This window comes from Quercus lobata, chromosome 3, assembly GCF_001633185.2.
Source record: "Quercus lobata isolate SW786 chromosome 3, ValleyOak3.0 Primary Assembly, whole genome shotgun sequence".
NCBI lineage: Eukaryota > Viridiplantae > Streptophyta > Magnoliopsida > Fagales > Fagaceae > Quercus > Quercus lobata.
In genome coordinates this window covers 49,656,149-49,676,463 of record NC_044906.1, presented here as the reverse complement: position 1 = coordinate 49,676,463, position 20,315 = coordinate 49,656,149, and the positions used below count along the sequence as shown (strand labels likewise).

The following is a 20,315-nucleotide window of genomic DNA, read 5'->3' as shown; positions in this document are numbered from 1 at the left end:
GCCCATTATACTATCTCTCTTTTTTCCTCAATTTCCTCTATTTTCTTCTCTGTTTTCTTTCTTATCTTTTTTCTTTTCTTTTACTTTGTTTTCTTTTTACTCCGTGAATGCTCTGTTTTTCGATCCTTTTTTTAGGGCACGGCAAGGGCCCTTTTATACTGCCTGCCGTAGCCAGTTTTTACCACTTTGCCCCTTAACCGCCTTTATCTGGTCTAAGACTACTTACCGACCACCAGGTCTGTGTGACATTCATCCTTACCAGATAAAGGCAGATTTGTTTCGTTCCTCAGTCCACCGTAACACTCTTACCTGCCACGGCATAAATGCTTTCTCTCTCTTTTCCTCAAGGCATGCACCTAACGGTTTCCCCCTCAACCTTGTCTCTTTTGGGTGGTCTGTCATCCCAGCAAGACGTACCTCCCAAAAAGGCTTGGGCAGGAGCTGCAAAATAGATCTTTTCCCTTCTCTCCCCACCACCAAATCATACCCCCTTTACCTCTTACCTTTGGTCCATGACCCTACCACGTCTCATATTGGCTGGGTACAGGCTGGTGGTATTTGGGCCTTGCGCGTGCTTTCCTTTCAGATATGTCCAAAAGTCTGCCTGCTGCTCATGCGTTTGCCGTGATCTGGAGGCTCTCCGTCTGTGTTTTTTGACCTTTTATGTGGGCTTTTCTTTGGTTTCCTGCTCCATTCAAGAGTTGGACTTTGTCTGGTGATAGGTCTTACATTTCTTTGGCCCACATCTCGATTTTCTTTATTTCTTATAACGTTGTACTGTTATTCTTGCCGTAATAACTTAATCCTACTGGGCCTCTTTTGGGCCAACCGTTTATTCCTTCTCTCAGTGGCCTGTCATGGCCACTGTTTTACTTTTACTTATGGGCTCCTATGTCCCTTTGGGCATCCATGGCCCGTTTGCTTTCTTTGGGCTTCCTCGGCCCATTTGCTAATTCCACACTCCCATGGGCTTTTTACTAACTTCATTGGGTTTCCTTGGCCCAATAACCTTATTCTCATCTTTGGAGTTCATGGGCCTGCCATAAACCCCTTACTCTCTTAGTTTGCATTGCCTTAGGCCTGTGGCGGTCCTTTCTCGCTTTTCTTTCTCATACACTGCCCATGAGATGCTATTTCTTTCTTTCCGAGCTTCTTTGAACCCATTTGCTTCTTCAAGACCCATTTGTTTATTTGTTAGGCCTGTGATCCATTATTCCTGCCGCTTGGGCCTAATGGTTTTTTCCTATCTATTTTGTCAATTCCTTGTTGCCCTTATTATTGGGCTTTCTTCCTGTCTGGCTGGGCTCTCACAAATGGCCCTCAACAAATTTCAAATATAATTAAAGCCAAACTATATTCTTTAACAAAAAAGAAAGTACAACATAATTCTTATCGCAACATGGTCACTTGTAGCTTAAAAATCACGGTCACACCAACCATGAAATTATAAAATAAGAAAAAATTTGTCTCGACTCTAATACCAATACATGTGAATGTGAAAATGATTGTTTTCTCTTTACTTCGACAAATTGTGATAGTACGATTGCAATGAAACTAAAGTTATAACTTTGACAAATTGTGATAGTACGATTGGAATAAAACTAAAGTGATAACTTTGTTACCATAATTTTATAAGGGTTGTGTTAATGGGCACTTTACAGTGCCCATTAACAACAACTTTTTTTTACTTTTTTTTTTGTAGTTCTTTGTCTTTTTTTGCAGTTTTATGTAATTTTTTCAGCTTTATAAGTTGTGGGGCTAGCTTTATAAAGAGAAAAAATTATTAAAATAAACTATGATGCTACTTTTATGTCTTTTTCTTTCATTTATCTAATTTTTTTTTATTAAGTAGGACCCACAATAGGGAAACCTTAACAAGCACTGTATGGTGCTTGTTAGCATTTCCCATTTTATAATAAAGTGGTAATTCACTAATGATAGATAAAAAAGTGATATCAATAAAAAAAACACGAATCAATAACAACTTGACTTTATGTTTAGGCGAAACTAAACTGTTGGTCCCTCAAGTTTACCTTGTGAATGCAATTAGTCCATCAAGTTTCAAGTAAGTGATATTAGTCCCTCAAGTTTCAAAGATAAACACTATTAGTTCTTTTGTTAACTACCGTTAGTATAAATGTCTATGTGGCTAACAAAATAGTGATGTGGCATCTTTTTAAGTGATGTGGTAATTTTTTATAAAAATTATATGTAACACACTTAACATGTTAGAAGCTCATGAACCTGCGGACCCATTTCCTAACTGGTATTACCCAAATCAAGGGTTGTTAACCCTCTGCATAGCCATTGATACTCCATCGCTCATCCTTCCCTCTTCGGCCAACCCTCTCAGTTATTGCTCTTTTCCTCCCTGCTCATCGTCTCCTCTCTAGCCAACCCTCTCATCCTCCCCTCTTCGGCCACTGATACCCACTGCTCAACCTCCCTCTTAATTGCTGGATCTACCTAGATTTGTTTTTGCTCTCTTTGATTTCTTATTCTCTTTTAATTTTTAGGAGAAATATTGTCCAAAGGGCCAATGGAAAGGTTCAAAGAGTGCAAGTGCCAAACCCAGCAAGCAACAAGTCAACTTCAATATAAATGTCGGATTGTTGGGTTATCTGGAAGCCCACCATGGTTTTGTAGATATGTTTATATCTTTTTCATTTCTATTATAATCAGTGAGATTGTTTGTTTAAGAGCATCCACAACAGATGTGGTATAAAAAATGTCATTTTGGCACACCAAAAGCCTACTTTATTATTTTACCACATCATTTTACAACATCTCATTTATCAGATGTTTTATCATTCAATTCTATACATTAAAATAATATTTACTACACATTAAATAATATATTATTTCCTCCCCATTATCATCAATAGCAGTAACAACATCAACGGCACAACCACCAGCCACCAATATCCACTGCCGCAACAACACCTCTACTGTAAACCAACCACCACTATTACTCACCAATATGGCAATATCAGATCAACCCAAATTGCAGCAAAAAAAAAAAAAAAAAAAAAAACCCACAGATTGAACAGATTGCAACCAAACCCATTCTATTCCATTCGATCCGATCCGATCTAAACCCCAACTCCACAAGCCCGAACTGAATAAAAACCGGGTTTCACCGTCATTGACAAGCATGATTGTGACGAACACTCCGGCGGCGGACCTCACCCTCACGAACCTCGCTTACTGCTCACACGCCGATCTTCATGGCTTCGCCGTCCCTGGCACCAAGCTCTACCTCGCCTCCATCGCCAATTCCTTTGTTCTTTCTCTGACAAGATGAAGATCTGTTTGGTTTATGATGATTCCATTTCTGGGTTTTGTTTTGAATTGGGAACTGAAGTTTGATTTGAGGCGCAAAGAGAGAAGAAAGAAGATTTTTGGGTTTGATTTGAGGTGCAAAGAGAGAAAGACATTTAAAGTTGAGGAAGGAGTTGGGAATCTGAATTGAAGAGGAAAGAACACCGGTTGGGAGAGAGAGACAGATTGTAAGGAGAGAGAAAAAATCAATTAAAGATGTGAGACGAGAGAGAAAAGTCGAATAAAAAAAAATAAACGCAAATGCCATATTTGTCCGTACCGTGGCAAATTGCAACGTTACTATTCAATGTTACAAAAGTTTGACACATTTAACACATCTGATAAAGCTCTGTTTTTTATGTTTGGTATGCCATATTATAGCATTTAGCACAGATACCACATCTGTTGTGGATGCTCTAATCATCTAGTCAAGTAGACGGTGTAAAATGCATTTGAACACAATTTGAGAATGCAATCTTGGTTGTGGTTTTTTTCCTAATAATGGCGTCACGTGTTTAGTAAAGGAGAATACAGATAACAATATAAAACAATCTTTCACTTGTAGCATGAAGAGAGGAAAAGAGCAATAGCTGAGAGGGTTGGCCGGAGAGGAGAGGATGAGCAGTGGGGTATCAGTGGTTATGTGGAGGGAGGACGACATAATACTAGTTAAGAAACAGGTTAGGTAATTGAGTTCATGTGTTTTTGACATGTTAGGTGTGTTTTATAATATTTTTAATGAAAATTACCATATTACCTTAAAAAATGTCACATCATTTTTCTGTTAGCCACTGGACATTTATACTAACGACAATTAATAAAAAGACTAATAGTGCTTATTTTTGAAATTTAAAAATCCAATAGCACTCATTTAAAACTTGAGAGACTAATTACACTCATACGGCAAACTTGAGGAACCCCTAGTATAATTTCAACTTATGTTTATTATGAAATTGTAAATTGTTATGAAAATATTGTTTTGTGTCTACTTTTATGATAGTAAAAGGACAGGTGTCATGGAATTAGGTGACGAATCCTTCGTGTGCTGGTTGGTGGGTACAGACTACAGACAAAGGACACACAATGAGACGGCTCAAAACACGCACGACGGTCTGGTCTGGTCCTCTCTGAGTCTCTTGTATGCGTTTACCTGCTTCCATAATTTATACTGCTAGCTTTGTTAATTGTGACTTTAAACAAGTATAGAGGCTTAAAATAAATAAGTTAGTTTATTCCAGAATTAATTACTTAAATCTCTTTTTTTTTTTCTTTTTTTGTGGAGAATTAGTTTAATAACTATAATAATCTACTTTAGCTCTAATCCTTGCTTATTGAGTATATCGCCCATGTGAACGGTACAGTTAGTTTATTAACTTTATTTTGTTTAAAAATTAAAACAGATAAAAATATAGTAATTGTATTTAGAATAATTAAATTTTGAAAAGTTGTAGATAAATTAAATAGGACAAAATTTAGATGCATTTCTTTAAAGAGCACGACTTAAGTACAGTACTTCGGTACTATTCTTTAGGTTTATCTTTTAAGATTTTGCTATGTGGATTTTTTCTCATATAAATGAAGTGTATTTTTTAATTAAGTAGTCACATGGTTGAATCTTAAGAGTGGAACTTAAGGAACAGCACCTAAGATACTGTACCTAAGTTTTGTTTTTCTTTAAATGTGATGTGTTAAGATAGTATTGCAGCATTGTATTGTATTAGTCCATACAACCACAGTTGAATTTAATTGTGAAATCCAATGTACATCATTTAATTTAAAATTTACTTAAGTTCTGATCAATTAAATAAAACAAAAGGGATTTTGTTAATAAATGTCTTAAAGTGCAATGGTTAAAGTACATTTAATGTTTTATTAAATAATATTTTTATAAAATAATAATTTTTTTAATACAAGATAGAAATTTTACTCTAGCATAATCTAAGTGTATATGTGTGTAAAACTCTTTCTTGAAGACTTGAACTCATATTTATGGAGTGACTATCACACTTATACTTGTGCACATATATCCAAAAAAAAAAAGTGTACACAACAAAATGAATTTGTGATCGTAAACCAATGAATCATTAATAAGTGTATTTCTTCTTTGAACAATATGTATTATAACTCATAATTAAACATTTATTAATTTTTAACTTGTGCCCTTGAGACACTCCCTAACAAGACCCAATAACTATCATTGTAGCAATGTCAAGCAAACTCTATGTTTCTCAATAATTTTCACAAATTTATTCAGATTTTATATTTTGATTAAAACATCCTCACTTTATGATATCACTTTTATTATATATTAATCAAAACAAAATTTTATCTATAATTCTAAAAAAAATTGTAAAAAAAAAAATGAATTTGAATACTTCTCATGCAAGCATAATGACCAAGGCTTCTTCTTTTGAGAGGAACACTATATTGTTGATTAAGTTAAATGAATAAGGTGATCTTCTTCTAGCACTAGTGTTCCATCATCATCAACCCGATTAGGAATCTAGATTTTGAAACATATCACTTTACCAGCTGTTTAGGCACATAGTTTAGTAAAAGCACTACAAGAATATCAATTTGAGTTACATCGTTTTAATTTATATATCCTATTATTGCTTTATTCTCGACTATGATTATGAGGAGACTCCTACTTTTCAAACAGTCTTAAACTATTAACCTCTGTTTGTCCATTATTAAAGTCTGAAGCATCGAATGGTATTACATTTTTGGCTTTTTGCTTGTGGGGAGGGAGAATAAGATTTCGAATCCTACGAACTAGTAAAGAAAGAATAAGCAGTGCAGCGAAAACCCGAACTTTTTATTTCACTTTTTAATCAAAGGGAGAGATCTCTATACTCAAAATGCTAGACTGTTTACGCGGCTCATTGTTATTTGTTAGGCATACGATTTAGTACTTGTTGATGGCATTTTTTCATATTTATGGACACGAAAAAATAATCACTTAAAAAAAAATGGTAAGAAGTATGTGATTAAACAACTAAATTTATCATATCCTCCTAGCTAAAGTTTTTGGAATAATTAATAATTTAACATGGTATCAAAGTAGATAGTCCAAAGTTTTATAAAATAAAATTTTCATATTTATCCTATTAAAAGGTAGTTTGGGAACTATGAATAGCTTTGCACATAGGCTCTGAATGCTTGCAAGACTATGAGAGTTCATGAGAGGTACATAGCACATAAATAAACCGAGTCACACAAAAAATCTCACATGCTGAATAAAATAGATTTTTCACATTTATATCTTATATTTGTTGAAAATATTGCAAAAGGGTTTGGAGAATTTTGAAAACCCATAAGCCTATGAATAACCAACTATATAGTAGCTAAAACATACACATAAATATTCTTGCATCTGTTGGGCATGAGTTATTCTCGTCAAATAATAAATCCGAAAAAATATTAGCATGATCATGGTTAAAAATTCAATCAAGCTGTTACTTATGCGTGCGCGCACGCGCACGTACACAAAAACCTCAAAATCAATTAGAAATGTCCTACCCAACCCAACGCATGGGTTTTTAGGAAATCTAGTCCTACAAGTTAACCCATCCTTACAAGCTACCTTTGGAGTGCCTTTAAAGATCACAAAATATGAGGCTGGACATAATATTGGGACACAAGGTAGAAGGAAAGAGGAGAAGAAAACACTATGTAACTCTTTTAGAGTAAAAAGAAACATAAACATTCCTCACAAAAAACTTGGACGTTCATTTTAATTAGAAATGACAACACACATTTTCTTTAATTCAGCAGGTTGAAAAGATAATCATTCAACAACACTCTCCAAGCATCCCTTCTCTCCCTCTCTCACCAATCTCCTACCATCTTCTATATTTCACTTAATTGTCTCACAAGAATTGGTTTGATTTTTATAATATTCACCGTATTTTCTTTTGCACATCACTAATGTGGTAGGAGACTTCTAGGGGCTGTTTGGTAACGTTGTTCTAGTAACATTGTTTGTATTTTTTGGAAATATCTGTGGGTGAAAAAGTACGTAGAAATACGTGTAATGTTGTTTAAAAACTGAAAATATATGTTTAAACACATGAACCAAACGGTCCCTAATGTTTTTAGTAGAAATATCTAAGATTCAAATTTCCACTCCCCAACTATTGAATTAAAAAAATAAAATAAAAATAAAAATCAGTCCTTACATTGTGGGCTCAGCGGCTCATTATTTGTTCCGCTCCTTACAAGACAAGGTAGGTAGGCTCACACGGAGTTAAGAATCCTGATCTGTTGAGACCCCGAGCTTTAAATATTTGGGCCAATTATACTGTCATCTTGGTTTTCGGGCCAACCCAATTATGTTACTGTTTGCCTAGACTTATAAAATAAATAAATAAATACCTCTCAAAAAAAAAAAAAATAAATAAATAAAAAAGATTTGGTACTATCTACGCAAACACCTGAAAGAGTTGAGAGAGTTTGAGCTAAACTCTGTGCAAAATGGTAGAGAGATTCTTCTTGGCGAGTCAAATGGAGCAGCCCGATAGCCACAACCAGTCCGACCTAGACCCAGACCCAGACCCAATTATGCTTCTCTCCGGACCTCCTTCCTGGTAATTTATGTATGATTTTTTGTGTTTGAATTTTGTATTTGATAAAAGGCGTGAAATTTCAAATTTTGCAGTGGAAAGAGTTCGTTACTATTCCAGTTTGCATTCAACTCCGCAATAGATGGAAATAGGAATGTTGTGTTCATATGCAACCGCCGCAAGTTAGAAAGCAACCCTCCTTTTCTCTCTCAGGTACTAACTACTTACACATTATTATTATTGTTTTCTCAATCTCATAAAAAAAAAAAAAAAAATCTTTTTTACATGAGGACTCAACTCCTCTTAATTTAATAAGTAGAGCCCAAGAGATAGCATTTTTAACCATAGATAATGAATTTAGAAATTTTGAACTTGGGAATTAGGATCACTTGCTTAGCTAATAAACAAAGCTATCAAATATCCAAAATGTGGGAAATGAAATGATGCATTTAATTATTTAATCAGCTCTACTCCAAGAATCAGCATCATCTCCAAAACAAAAAGTAATTGGGGGGGTACCTCTTCCCACACAATGCAAAGCAAAAGTAGGAATTTTGTGCACCAGAATTATTCTAAGTAAATTTAAACTCTCTCTCAAAGAGTATGGCCTAAGATGTGGATTTTTTTATTTTTATTTTTTTGGTTTCTGTTTTCTGACTTAGAGATTTCAGACAGGATTAGAAGTTCAAACTTATGACTATTTGGTTTAGAAAAAAGAAAAAGAAAATGAAATGAGAAATTTATCATTATTTCAATAGCCTTTCTACCAAAAGGTATGTTCTTCTCTCTAATGCAACACCCTGCACGCTTTCTTCAATTAATACTTCAGGGCATCAATCCATCCTCAGATACCTTTCAGTCTATACAAATGAAGTAAGTAACTATTTTTAAAGAGTGTAAATTATAGTGATAAATATTATTAAAATCTTAATTTTTTTTATTTTTAATTCTATATAGATTTTGATTTTCTGAAAGATATGTGGATGATGATGAAGGAATCAAGAACTATTTTGCTGCATTCCACCTGCATGATACATTTCCTGCGGCAGTTGTTGTCGATGATTTTGGGGACTTCTTTGAGGACAGGTAGCTTGTTTCTAATGTCATGTTTTCATGTAAAAGAATCATACATAAACTTTTTTTGCCTTGTAATTTTTATTTACGGTTTAATTGTTGTATACTCAATATAGTTTGAAATTTATATAAAATTTTCCTATCTTTCCGATTTGCTGACATTGTCAACAAATTCTAAAGGAGCTGCCAAGAGAAATATAATAATCCTCGTGGAAGAGACTTGGCAATGGTTCGGACTTTAGCTTTATGTCACAATGCAATTAATCATGCTAAGTGAGTGACCAGGTGGCCATTACCATTCGAGTGTTTAGCTTAATTTTCTTTTAGAACAAGTACTAACAATATTTGTTTCTTAACTTCTATGGTAGCAAGACGATGCCTTGCAAGCTTCTCTTGTCAGATACACACCACGGAGACTCCCCAAGGTTGCTTTTCATCTATAAGAGATGGGTTCCTACTATTTTTACAATTAAAGGTTGGCTTTATTTCATGAACATTTTTGGTCATGAAAGCTGATTCCCTGATTGTCCATTTTTCTCTGATTATGCACTTTTGTGTTGTTTGTTGAATCTCATTGTAACTTACATGATTGTATTGGGATGTTGTGCTCCAGGTGGTGGCTCAGGATCATTTATTCTGAAAAGCAACAGCAATTCAGGCAGTGGCAGCTCAGTGAGGATCAGAACTGCAAAGTACTCCATAGCTTTGCAGTATCTGATTTTGGAGGGGATAACCGAAGACAGTGAACAGTAACATTGTTTGTAGATTCAGTCTATGAAAATATAGTTGTTAAATTACTCTCTGCTGAATGAACTGAAGTGTCTGAGTTCTACTAAGTCATTCTCATTTTTGGATAATTTCTGTCACAATGTAACTTCTAGTTGTTTAGAAATACTTGAACTTTGTGATATTTATATCTTCTGGTATATGATATGAATCTCAGTATTCAAAATTCTATAAGCAGGGGTATTATGAATTCAGCTCCAATTTTTGTTTGTTGTAATTGTGGAGCGCATTTTTAATATTCAAATGGATTGGATGTCCCTTGGGAAGAACTAGTAGAAATCAGGTCATAATTTCTTTAATCCTGCTCTTTTTTGGTTTGAATCATTTTTACTATGTAAGGTAATGGGCAGTTTCAAATCTATCTCACTGAGTGTTTCAACTTGCATCTAATTCTGGATAATAGAAGCTTAATTTTCATGTTATGGTGCCGCCGCAAGTGAAATTGCATCATAGGACCAGAACTTCACAGCACTTTTTATTATCTAAAACTTAAAACTGAAATGCATGTATCGAATCAAAATAGGCAGGCATGCAGGCTAAAACTTTTTAATGCATGATAACAATCTATAACTAGATTTCCCATTACCACTGAGACACCAAAATGTTAGCTTGACTCGTTAATGATATTATTCTTCTGAAGGAGAGTTTCATAATTCGCTTGTAAGTCAAGTGCATCATCATTATTTCAAAGCTTAATACACTGCAAGTTATAGTTATTCACAAGATAAACATTGGAAAAACGTCAACAACAAAACCAAGAAAGGAAAATAGAATATGAGTAGATGACCCTTATTGATCTATCAACATCACAACCTTCCCTTTGTTTGTGTAGTTGGAAATTGAAGTTTTCATCACTCAGGTTCACAGATAAGATCATCACAAGCCTCTGCTGGGAATACCCGTAGCAATCATAAACCCTTTTTGCTCAAATATGTCATTGCAAATTAAAATTCTTAAACTGCAGATCTGATCATAAGATCTTACGTCTTTGGCTCATTGCACTCAAGATACTCTCGTTCAACAGCCTCTGAAGAAGTCTTGGCTGTGTGTATCTCACCTCTGGTTTGATCTTCACTTCAGGGTAGATTTCAGCATCACAAGCTTCTCCCCAACTGTCTCACAACTCAAAAGCCTCTGCTGGAAAAACACTTGGGAATTATGCAGAAAACCAGTAAAACAATGCTGTTAATTCATGAGTACGAGCTACTTAAACTATTCAAAGCTTAAACCAGAAGGTAATGTTGGATGGGCTTACGAAGTTATGGAGCTGTAATCAACGGCTGAAGGGTCCCCGGTTGTTCTGATTAGGGTACATCGGGGACTCTGTAGTCTAGGCATGGACCTACATGGCAAGCATAGGTGGTGGAACCAAGTGTGAAGATTGTGAACCGGTTCTCTCTCTCTCTCTCTCTCTCTCTCTTTCTCTAACTCATTCATTCACTATTTGGCTAATGGGGAGTCCGGAGTTGAAACTTGAGAGACTCCCAATACTTGGACAAAAGAAAGATTTTGAATGCAAAAACCAACTTTGTGAATTTTTTGGCTCAAAATCTTCACGCTTGGTTCCACATGCCTCTCCCAAATACGAACTGGTTCACAATCTTCACACTTGGTTTCACCACCTGCCACAAATTTGGTGGTTGTTACGGAGGCAAGGGTGATGCAAGATACAAAACTGCCTGCATTTTGATGGGTTATGTTGGGTTGGTTCTTTTTTCGCTACGCTATGTTAGGTTGGTTCTAATATGATATGAGAATTGTAGACTTGTACATTTGTACTTAGCTAGTGACCTGAAGAGATAAGACTTGTGTCTACTCTAAAAGTTACATATTTTGACGGTAACTATAATGTTGGTGTTTAAAATTTACCTATTGAGTATTTTTAGTTCTTGAAATTTCAAGTAAATATTTTTTTTTATTTTTTTATTTTTGGAGAAAGAGTGCTATTGGATCCTGAAGTTTCAATAATGAGCCTAATTTTTCCATTGACTTCCATTAGTTTCTTTATCTATATGTTTAACGGAATAATGACATAATAATTTTATTAATGATGTGACAATTTTTTATCATTAAAAAATTACACATCAAAATAGGATTCAGCTTGGTTCTCCCAATCAAACACAATTCTATTTGTTTCTTACGCTAATTTTCTTACTAACTAAACACTGACAGAACTTCTACTAACATTCTCCAATTGTTGAGATCTGACTTGCCAAATTTACCACCGCCTACCTTCTTAGTTTCTAGCAATTAGATTCCCCACCGCTTGGCAAGCTGTAGTACTTGTTGAAAATCAAATACATATTGAAAACATTCTCAAGGTTTAGAGATTTAACATCATAGTAGTAATAATTATTAGGATAATGAAAGAAAAACCGCAACTCATATAATTCTCCGAAGAACATGGGAATCTTCAAGATCAGTTAGTCTAACATCAACATTTGGAATTGTTCAAAAAAAAAAAAAAAAACATCAACATTTGGAAGGCATCTCCCTTTATAATATATTTTCTAGTGGACGATCAAAAGTGTATCCCTGTCTTTTTCTTTTATCGCATGAAGTCTTATTCTTGTTATTTTTTCTTTTTGATTCAAATTGGGGTTTTGATTTTAAATTCTTTTGTTTTAGAGAGAGTGGGGTAGTACTACAGCTTGGAGAAGGGAGAAGGTCAATGTACGTCTTGTAAGATGCGAATTGCTAAGAAAATTGATGTAAGATCCAAGAATAATTAGTTTTATTTCTATTTTGTTGCAAAGAAAATCATCGTACAGACCCACATGGAAATGGGTTTGATTTGAGAAAGTCAGATCTCAATGATTGGAGATTATAAGTAGTAGTTTTGTTTGGTTAATAAGAAAATCAATGGAAGATCCAAATAGAACTAGGCTTGATTTTGGGAGAATCAAGCTAATGTGTAATTTTTTAATGATAGAAAGTTGTCACATCATTAAAAAATTGCCACATCATTGTTCTGTTAAACACATAGACAAAGAAACTATCAGAAGTTTATGGAAAGACTACTAATACTTACTGTTGAAACTTCAAGGACCAATAACGCTCACTTGAAACTTCAAAGACTCAAAGCACTCAATATGTTAATTTTAGAGACCAACATTATAGTTTAGATCAGAATCCTAGACGATGGAACGAGTAGTGTCCATTGCATACTCATTATCCTTTACCAGCGAAGGAAGAGGAGAAGGGGTGACAGGGCCTTGGTAAGTCATAAGACCTTTCCCAACCTCATGGCGAGGAGCGTTAGCAACAACCTTGCATATCTCCAAACGAGTGGATGGGCCACTGGCACCTTTTCCCGACGACTGAACATCAGAAGCATACTTCCTCTTTTTTGAGACATGAGGGGGCAAGGTCGACGATCCCCCACCTTGAGCCCTTAAGGCGACGGCCTTCTTGATCTCCTCCTGCCTATTCTTTGCAGCTTGTTTGTTCTTCAAGGAATCCATCTCTGAAACCCACAAATAGGTTAGAAAGTGTACAAGTTCAAACTAAAGCAAAGTAAAAGTGATGAGTAAAAAAAAAAAAAACACTTACAAACTCTCAAGATGCGATCCAATCATCAGGCTTCCTCAGAAGGGACGGGTCCACCACAAAAGGCATGAAGTGTGTCCAAATTGACAAGCTTCTTCTAGGACCTCTCCTCAAAGGGTATCTCAAAAACCCTTTCCAAGAATGCCTCTTGCTCAAGAAGGATTGTCGGGCAAACTGTGGCTGAGACAAACAAGAAGACTACGTTAGTCAAATAAAAAACACAAACCAATGACCCAAATAGTCTCGACGACTCACCGAACTTATTCAAGAGCCCCCAAGAGTGGTCATAAAAAGACCCTATGTTATCCTACTTGTTGGGGCGATACACCCAATTAATCCCTTGCACAAAGAAGAACCTAGCCTTCCACTGACGATTAGAGTTAGGCATATCAAATATCAATCTTAGGGCAGCCCGATGACATACAAAATTGTAAAAGCCCTTAGGTCGAGGGATCTCTTAAGGTTTGTAACAACAGAAAAACTCCTCTAAAGTTAAGGAGCGATGACCTCCACTAAGCTGACCCCATAACAGCTCAGCCCCAATGAAGATCCTCCAAGCATTAGGGGCTATCTGATTAACAGATATAAGGAGGATAGGGGCAGACAAAACCCTGTTATTAGGAGTGAGCAAACATCACTGAAGCCTACCCAACTGACCGGCGCCAATGACACCGTCTCAACTATACTGCCTACCGAATAAGCCGAGGCTGGCATTCGGAGGGCGAAGCATATTCCGATGCCTGTGCAGTGCTACCACCAGAGCTGCAAATCCAAAACCGATTTCATTCCCGAACTGACCGATACATTTTACTTAGCTTTTTTTTTTTTTTTTTTTTAATAACAAAATGTGGTCGTTTCACTTAGTAATTTAACCCAAAAAAAAAAAGCCATCAAAACAGTGTAGTTTTAAGCTAGGTTTTCTGATTTCAGCCCTAGTATAAATATATATTTTTCTCATCAGATCACTTAAGTCTCTCAATCTCAAAAAAAATCTATCAGTCTTAGATGCCTCAGTCTTTCTCTCGCTCTTGCATATTGCCTCTCGTTGCTCTTGCCTCGTTGGCTCACCAGTCACCACTAGCAACCGCTAGACCACTGGTAACTCTATTGCTTTTAATCGTTCTCTATTGCTTTTAATCTTCAATAACCACTACGTGGGTCATGGGTGAGTGCAAGCAGGAGATCAATGTCAAAAGTGCTAGTGAGTGCAGGCAGGAGATCAAGGTCATGGGTCCACGCTTGTTTGTAGTTTCTAAATTTCTAATGCATCTGCTTATGTATCAATTGTTTTCAAGTTGAGTTATTTGGGCAAGGAGCTGTTTAAGTGTGAAGATGGACAAGGTTTTTTTATGTGTAAACTATGAATAGGTTGATGTGTGAAAATTTTGTCAATTGAACATTACGTGAAGTCTTGAACATGTTCTGTATTGATATTAGGCTTGAAGCCCAATTTTTTTAATTAAAAAAAAAAAAAAAACAGTTTTATGTGTGAATTGTGAACAGGGTTTTTAAAAAAGAAGTTTGTATAGATGGACATGGTTTTTTTTTTTTTTTTTTTAAGTGTGAACTATGAACAGGTTGATGTGTGAAAATTTTGTCAATTGAACACTTTGCGTGAAGTCTTGAACATGTGGTGTTGATATTGGGCTTGAAGACCAATTTTTTTAATTAAAAAAAAGTTTATATATATATATATATATATATATATTCAAACCAACCAAACCAATTAAACTGACCACAAAAACCACACCACTATAGATCGGAAAACCAATCGTAGTCAGTGTGCATCGGTTTCAATTATGAAAAAACCGATCTCTATCGGTTCGGTAATAAATTTTAGAAAAAACCAAGTCGACCGAATTGCGCACACCCCTACTTGCTATAAAGGCAGTCTCATAAAAACCTATATCAAACAACCTCCCATCATAACACTTCTCCCCTAGGTCACCCTTCCTTATGGGCACATCATCAGGTATTTGGAAGTGAGGCCTCAGCCTACTAAAGACCTCGTCCCTTATTTTGGCTAGAAAATCATGGATGGACTAGTTGTCGGGAAGGAAAATCTCCCTTGGACGTCACCCAGAGGGACTAGCTTCCTCCAAAGGGGGATTAGACGCTAACTCCCTATCGAAAACCGATGAATCCTCTGACGAGTACTTAAGCCTAGAATGACTAGACAATTCATCGTTCGAACCCATGCAAACTGACGAGGTACGATCACTCATCACTTCACTATCTTCAGACATCTCTCACCTTCAAGCGACGAATGAAAATTAAGATTCCACTCTACCTCCTATGTATGTAACTAACAAAAAGGAGGGAAGAGGAAAAAGAAAAAAAGAGACCGACAAAGCATACCTAAAAACAAACGAACAAGAGAGACCAACGAAGTAAAAGGGCCGACGATTGGGCTCTAGGATCAGAATGGAAAATTTTCAAGTAATGAGGACAATAACAGCATTGAACTATTTATAGGACGGAGTGGCATGGAAAACGAAGTGTCATGACGCTTGGCTCCTCAAACCAAAGAGTGACACGTGTCTCTAGCCTTGTTAGAAGGACATAATTACCCCTATTTATGATGCATGACACTAAGGTAAAGCATTTATGGCAACACTCCGCGACCCATCGGCCACCCTAACAACTCAAGGAGTATGGGGCAACTGATGATGATAATTTTTGATTAATCGATATGGGGGTGCCAAACCTCCCTGACGATCCCAAAGGGATGACCGACTCCATGGGCCGTCGAATCAGGCTAGCGATCCAATCCCCATTCCTGACAACCCATCACCATAGGGTTTCATGGGACTTGCGTAGGGCCCACTCTTACATTCTTACATGGAAATTACTTGCACATCACAACTAAAGACCCTACCACGCAATCAGATCCCCTATACAAGGAAAGGTGATCTCGAGTATCTTGGGATCCCCATCCCTACAAGGAAATTCCCTCGTATCAAGGGATTCGGATTAGCTCTCTACCACTATATAAACCACAAACCTTACCCTTTTTCTAGGTATGTGAATTCTCCCTAACTCTCGCACTCTTGAGTTCTTGAAAATTCTTCTATCACTGACTTAACCTTCGGAGGGTCTTTGGCTGTTGCCCCACCGGTGCCCTTTGATTGGTACTTCTCTTTTATTCTTCAAGTACACTCATTGGCACATGTGTGAATGATCAACTCACTAACTTTTTTTGTGCAATTTTTGTGCATCATCAATACAAATGAAGTAACTTTTTTAGTAAGTGTAAATTATAGTGATAAGTTTTATTAAAATCTTAATTTTGATTTTTAATTTTCTATAGATTTTTATTTTCTGAAAGATATGTGGATGATGATGAAGAAATCAAGAACTATTTTGCTGCATTCCACCTACATGATACATTTCCTGCGGCAGTTGTTGAATTTTGGAGACTTCTTTGAGGAAAGGTAGCTTGTTTCTCCTGTCATGTTTTCATGTAAAAGCACCATACATAAACTTTTGCCTATGTAATTTTTATTTACTGTTTAATTTCTGTATACACAATTTAGTCCGAAATTTATATCAATTTTTCCTATCTTTCCTATTTGCTGACACTGTCAACAAGTTCTAAAGGAGCTGCCAAGAGAAATATAATAATCCTCGTGGAAGGGACTTGGCAATGGTTTGGACTCTAGTTTTATGTCACAATGCAGTTAATCATGCTAAGTGAGTGACCAGTCATTACCGTTTGAATGCATGATGACAATCTATAACTAGATATCCCTTTACTACTGACACACCAAAATGTTTATTTGATTCATCCATGCTATTATTCTGCTGAAAAAAAGTTTCATAATTAGCTTCTAAGTCAAGTGCATCATCATTATTTCAAAAAATTTAATACACTGCAAGTTATAGTTATTCACAAGATAAACGTCAACAACAAAACCAAGAAAGAAAAATAGAAGATGAGTAGATGACCCTTATCGATCTATCCACATCACAACCTTCCCTTTGTTTATGTGTGGTTGGAAATCGAAGTTTTCATCACTCAGGTTCACAGATAAGATCATCACAAGCCTCTGCTGATATGTCATTGCAAATTAAAATTCTTAAATTGCAGATCTGATCATAAGATCTCACTTCTTAGGCTCATTGTGCTCAAAATACTCTCGTTCAACAGCCTCTGAAGAAGTGTTGGCTGTTTTGTATTTCACCTCTGGTTTGATCTTCACTTCAGGATACATTTCGGCATCACAAGCTTCTCCCCCAACTGTCTCACAACTCAAAAGCCTCTGCTGGAAAAACACTTGGGAATTATGGAGAAAACCAGTAAAACAGAGCTGTTAATTCATGATTACAAGCTACTTAAAATATTCAAAGCTTAAGTCAGAAGGTAATGTTGGATAGGCTTACGAAGTTATGAAGCAGTAATCAATGGCTGAAGGGTCCCCAGTAGTTCTGATTGGGGTACATCAGGGACTCTGTGGTCTTGGCATGGACCTGCATGTACATGGCAAGCATAGGTGGTGGAACCAAGTGTGAAGATTGTGAACCGGCTCTCTCTCTCTCTCTCTCTCCCTCATTCATTCACTATTTGGCTAATGGGGAGTCCGGAGTTGAAACTCGAGAGACTCCCATACTAACATAGACAAAAGAAAGTAAGATTTTGAATGCAAAAACCAACTTTGTGAATTTTTTGGCTCACGCTTGGTTCCACATGCCTCTCCCAAATAGGAACTGGTTCACAATCTTCACACTAGGTTTCACCACCGGCCACAAATTTGGTGGTTGTTACGGAGGAAAGGGTGATGCAAGATACAAAACTGCCTGCATTTTGATGGGTTATGTTGGGTTGGTTCTTTTTTTGCTATGTTATATTAGGTTGGCTAGTGACCTGAAGAGATAAGGTGGCTAGATTTTTGGTGATAAGGAATGTAACAAAAAGACTGGGCTGACGTGTGTCTATTCTGAGATAAGGTCGCTAGATTTTCGCTAGATTTTTGCTATGTTTTATACTATGATTTAATCTATAACTAAAAACTTGATTTAAAGTCATGTTTTCAAACTATAAAAACACACGTAAAACAGTAAACAAATGTACCTTTTCAATTTTTTTTGGTGTACATAAGAACTTTTTTAATCTTAATTGGTTTACCAACACTCGTCTCAAATTATTGAACAGTAACTTTGAATAATAAAAATAGGAATTTAACAATATTTTTCGAAGTAAAGACTTGGATTGATAAGGAGGATATTACAGTTAGTCAGAAAAGATTACAATTTATTTGGTTTTTGGAGAATGATTACAGATTGGACTACTGAAAAACTAAAAAGGAAAAGATCTAGAAATGTTTACAAATGGAAAATTCTTCTTGGTTTTTTGCTCTATTTTCACCGTCTTTCACATAGTGCTTATTATTGTGCTTGTCTTCTTGCGTTAGTGAAGGATTCACATGATATCACTATGCTTGTCTTCTGGGGGATTGTCAGAACATTATTGCTACATGCTATAAAAACACTGCATGATATCAAAACATTATTGCTACATCTCATGCTTTCTGGCTATTTGTTAGGGCATTAATCATTATTGCTGGGTATCATATATTCTTGATGAGCATCATATACAATACATTGAAATTGGTCACATTGTTTCACATTCTTCCAGAGGAGGAGGGGCCACGTTTTGTTGAATTGCTGATAATTAGTCAGCAATAGTCAATTGAACAAATCAATCAATCTTGATCTTATGAGCCTTGAAAGTAGAATCCAGGAGCTCCATTGGTTGGATTTCTAGGGGCTGCACTAGAGCTTCCTTGGCCACTATCACTGTCATTCTCACCACTGAGTTGTGAGAGAGCGTCCTTTAACTTTTGCTTTAGTTCTTTCTTGGAAGATGCTTGGTAAAATTTAGATTAGATCTTTGATTTTTCGATTAAAAATTAACTTTTGTTTGGGAGGATATATATCTTGTTGTATTGAATTGACAGTTTTAGCAATTTTGTATTTATCCCACCATTTCACCATAATTTCTCTTGAGATCTCATTAATTTGAAGGGGAATCCGGAATGATCACATAATCCCAATGGAGAATCCAAGGGAGCGTAAAGCTTAGGTATAATTTAAAAAGAGAGGGCAGATTTTTGTCAATTGATGAGGGGGCAAATGAGCCAAAAGCCCATTTTTGAAGAGCCACGTTAAGATCGTGGGGTAAAATTTCTTGAATGAGTCCAAAAATAGTCCACCATTCCAAGAACAAATTAGGGAGAGGAACATTGGGCATTCTTGTCTCAAAATAATAGAACCAAGAATGACTCATTTCTTGATTTTAAATTTAAAACATTTTGAACCATTCGTCTACATAATCCCAGTAACTGTAATATTGAGGATCAAATGTTCTTGAGAACATTTTTTCACTTTTTTGGTATCACCCCAGAGAGATGGAGTGGGTAATTTTTATGGTACACTTGGAGTGAGATATTTGGTATTGATCACTTGGTTTTAGATTGTGATTAAAGATTGCAGAGTCTACATCAACTAGAATAAATTCATAAAATTTTTGGTTCTTTTTAAAATCACTTGGGAAGAAATGGCAATTATTTGGGAGATACTTTTGGACAATTTTTCAGAGGGTCAAATTCAGACGTAAGTTCTGGCTCAATTACAAAAAAAAAAAAGGGTGATTGTATGGTTTCACTTGATAGCGAGATCTAATAGGTCGGTTAAACCTGGATGACTACTATTGTGGAAAAGAAGACATTAGATGGAGGCCTCAGGCCCAGTCACTTGAGAAGATGACACATTGGATGATACTCGAGCAAAAGTTGGGGGTTTAGAAATATTTCCCAACACTTGAAACCTATTTGAGGAGGATACATTGGAAGATCTAGGATTTGAAGATGAAGGAGGAATCTCTTGACAATGGTTTGTTTTCTTTCTGATTAGACATTCTTTCCTGAAAATCATCATTTGAAAGTTTGTAAAGATCAAATGATACACTTTATAGTTTGAAAATTTATGGGCAATTAAGCCCTGATACTTAGTACCCGTTTG

The 20,315-nt window shown here is 35.9% G+C and overlaps 1 protein-coding gene and 1 long non-coding RNA gene across 3 annotated transcripts; one reads left to right on the top strand and one right to left on the bottom strand.

Moving 5' to 3' along the window:
- Positions 1-7,719: 7,719 nt before the first annotated feature.
- Positions 7,720-9,963, top strand: LOC115979099. Of its 2 annotated transcripts, XM_031101062.1 has the most exons (7): positions 7,723-7,910; positions 7,982-8,099; positions 8,716-8,759; positions 8,862-8,972; positions 9,141-9,233; positions 9,329-9,435; positions 9,574-9,963. In XM_031101062.1, exons 1-7 carry the CDS (start codon positions 7,798-7,800, stop codon positions 9,711-9,713), a joined length of 726 nt encoding a protein of 241 aa, XP_030956922.1. In that variant the 5' UTR covers positions 7,723-7,797; the 3' UTR covers positions 9,714-9,963. The 2 variants fall into 2 exon arrangements, with proteins under 2 accessions (XP_030956923.1, XP_030956922.1); XM_031101063.1 differs by lacking the exon at positions 9,141-9,233 and having other exon boundaries at positions 7,720-7,910.
- A 7,147-nt stretch (positions 9,964-17,110) lies between these two features.
- On the bottom strand, positions 17,111-18,171 carry LOC115981512. The gene is made up of 2 exons (XR_004089369.1): positions 17,679-18,171; positions 17,111-17,571 (listed from the first exon to the last, which is right to left on the bottom strand). It is a non-coding gene; the product is annotated as an uncharacterized LOC115981512 (long non-coding RNA).
- Between the last annotated feature and the right edge of the window lie 2,144 nt (positions 18,172-20,315).

Coding starts and splice junctions, on each gene's coding strand:
- LOC115979099 (XM_031101062.1), top strand. CDS start 7,798: ATGGTAGAGAGATTCTTCTTGGCGAGTCAAATGGAGCAGCCCGATAGC. Junction 8,100..8,715: donor ACCCTCCTTTTCTCTCTCAG/GTACTAACTACT, acceptor TTAATACTTCAG/GGCATCAATCCATCCTCAGA. Junction 8,760..8,861: donor TTTCAGTCTATACAAATGAA/GTAAGTAACTAT, acceptor ATTTTCTGAAAG/ATATGTGGATGATGATGAAG.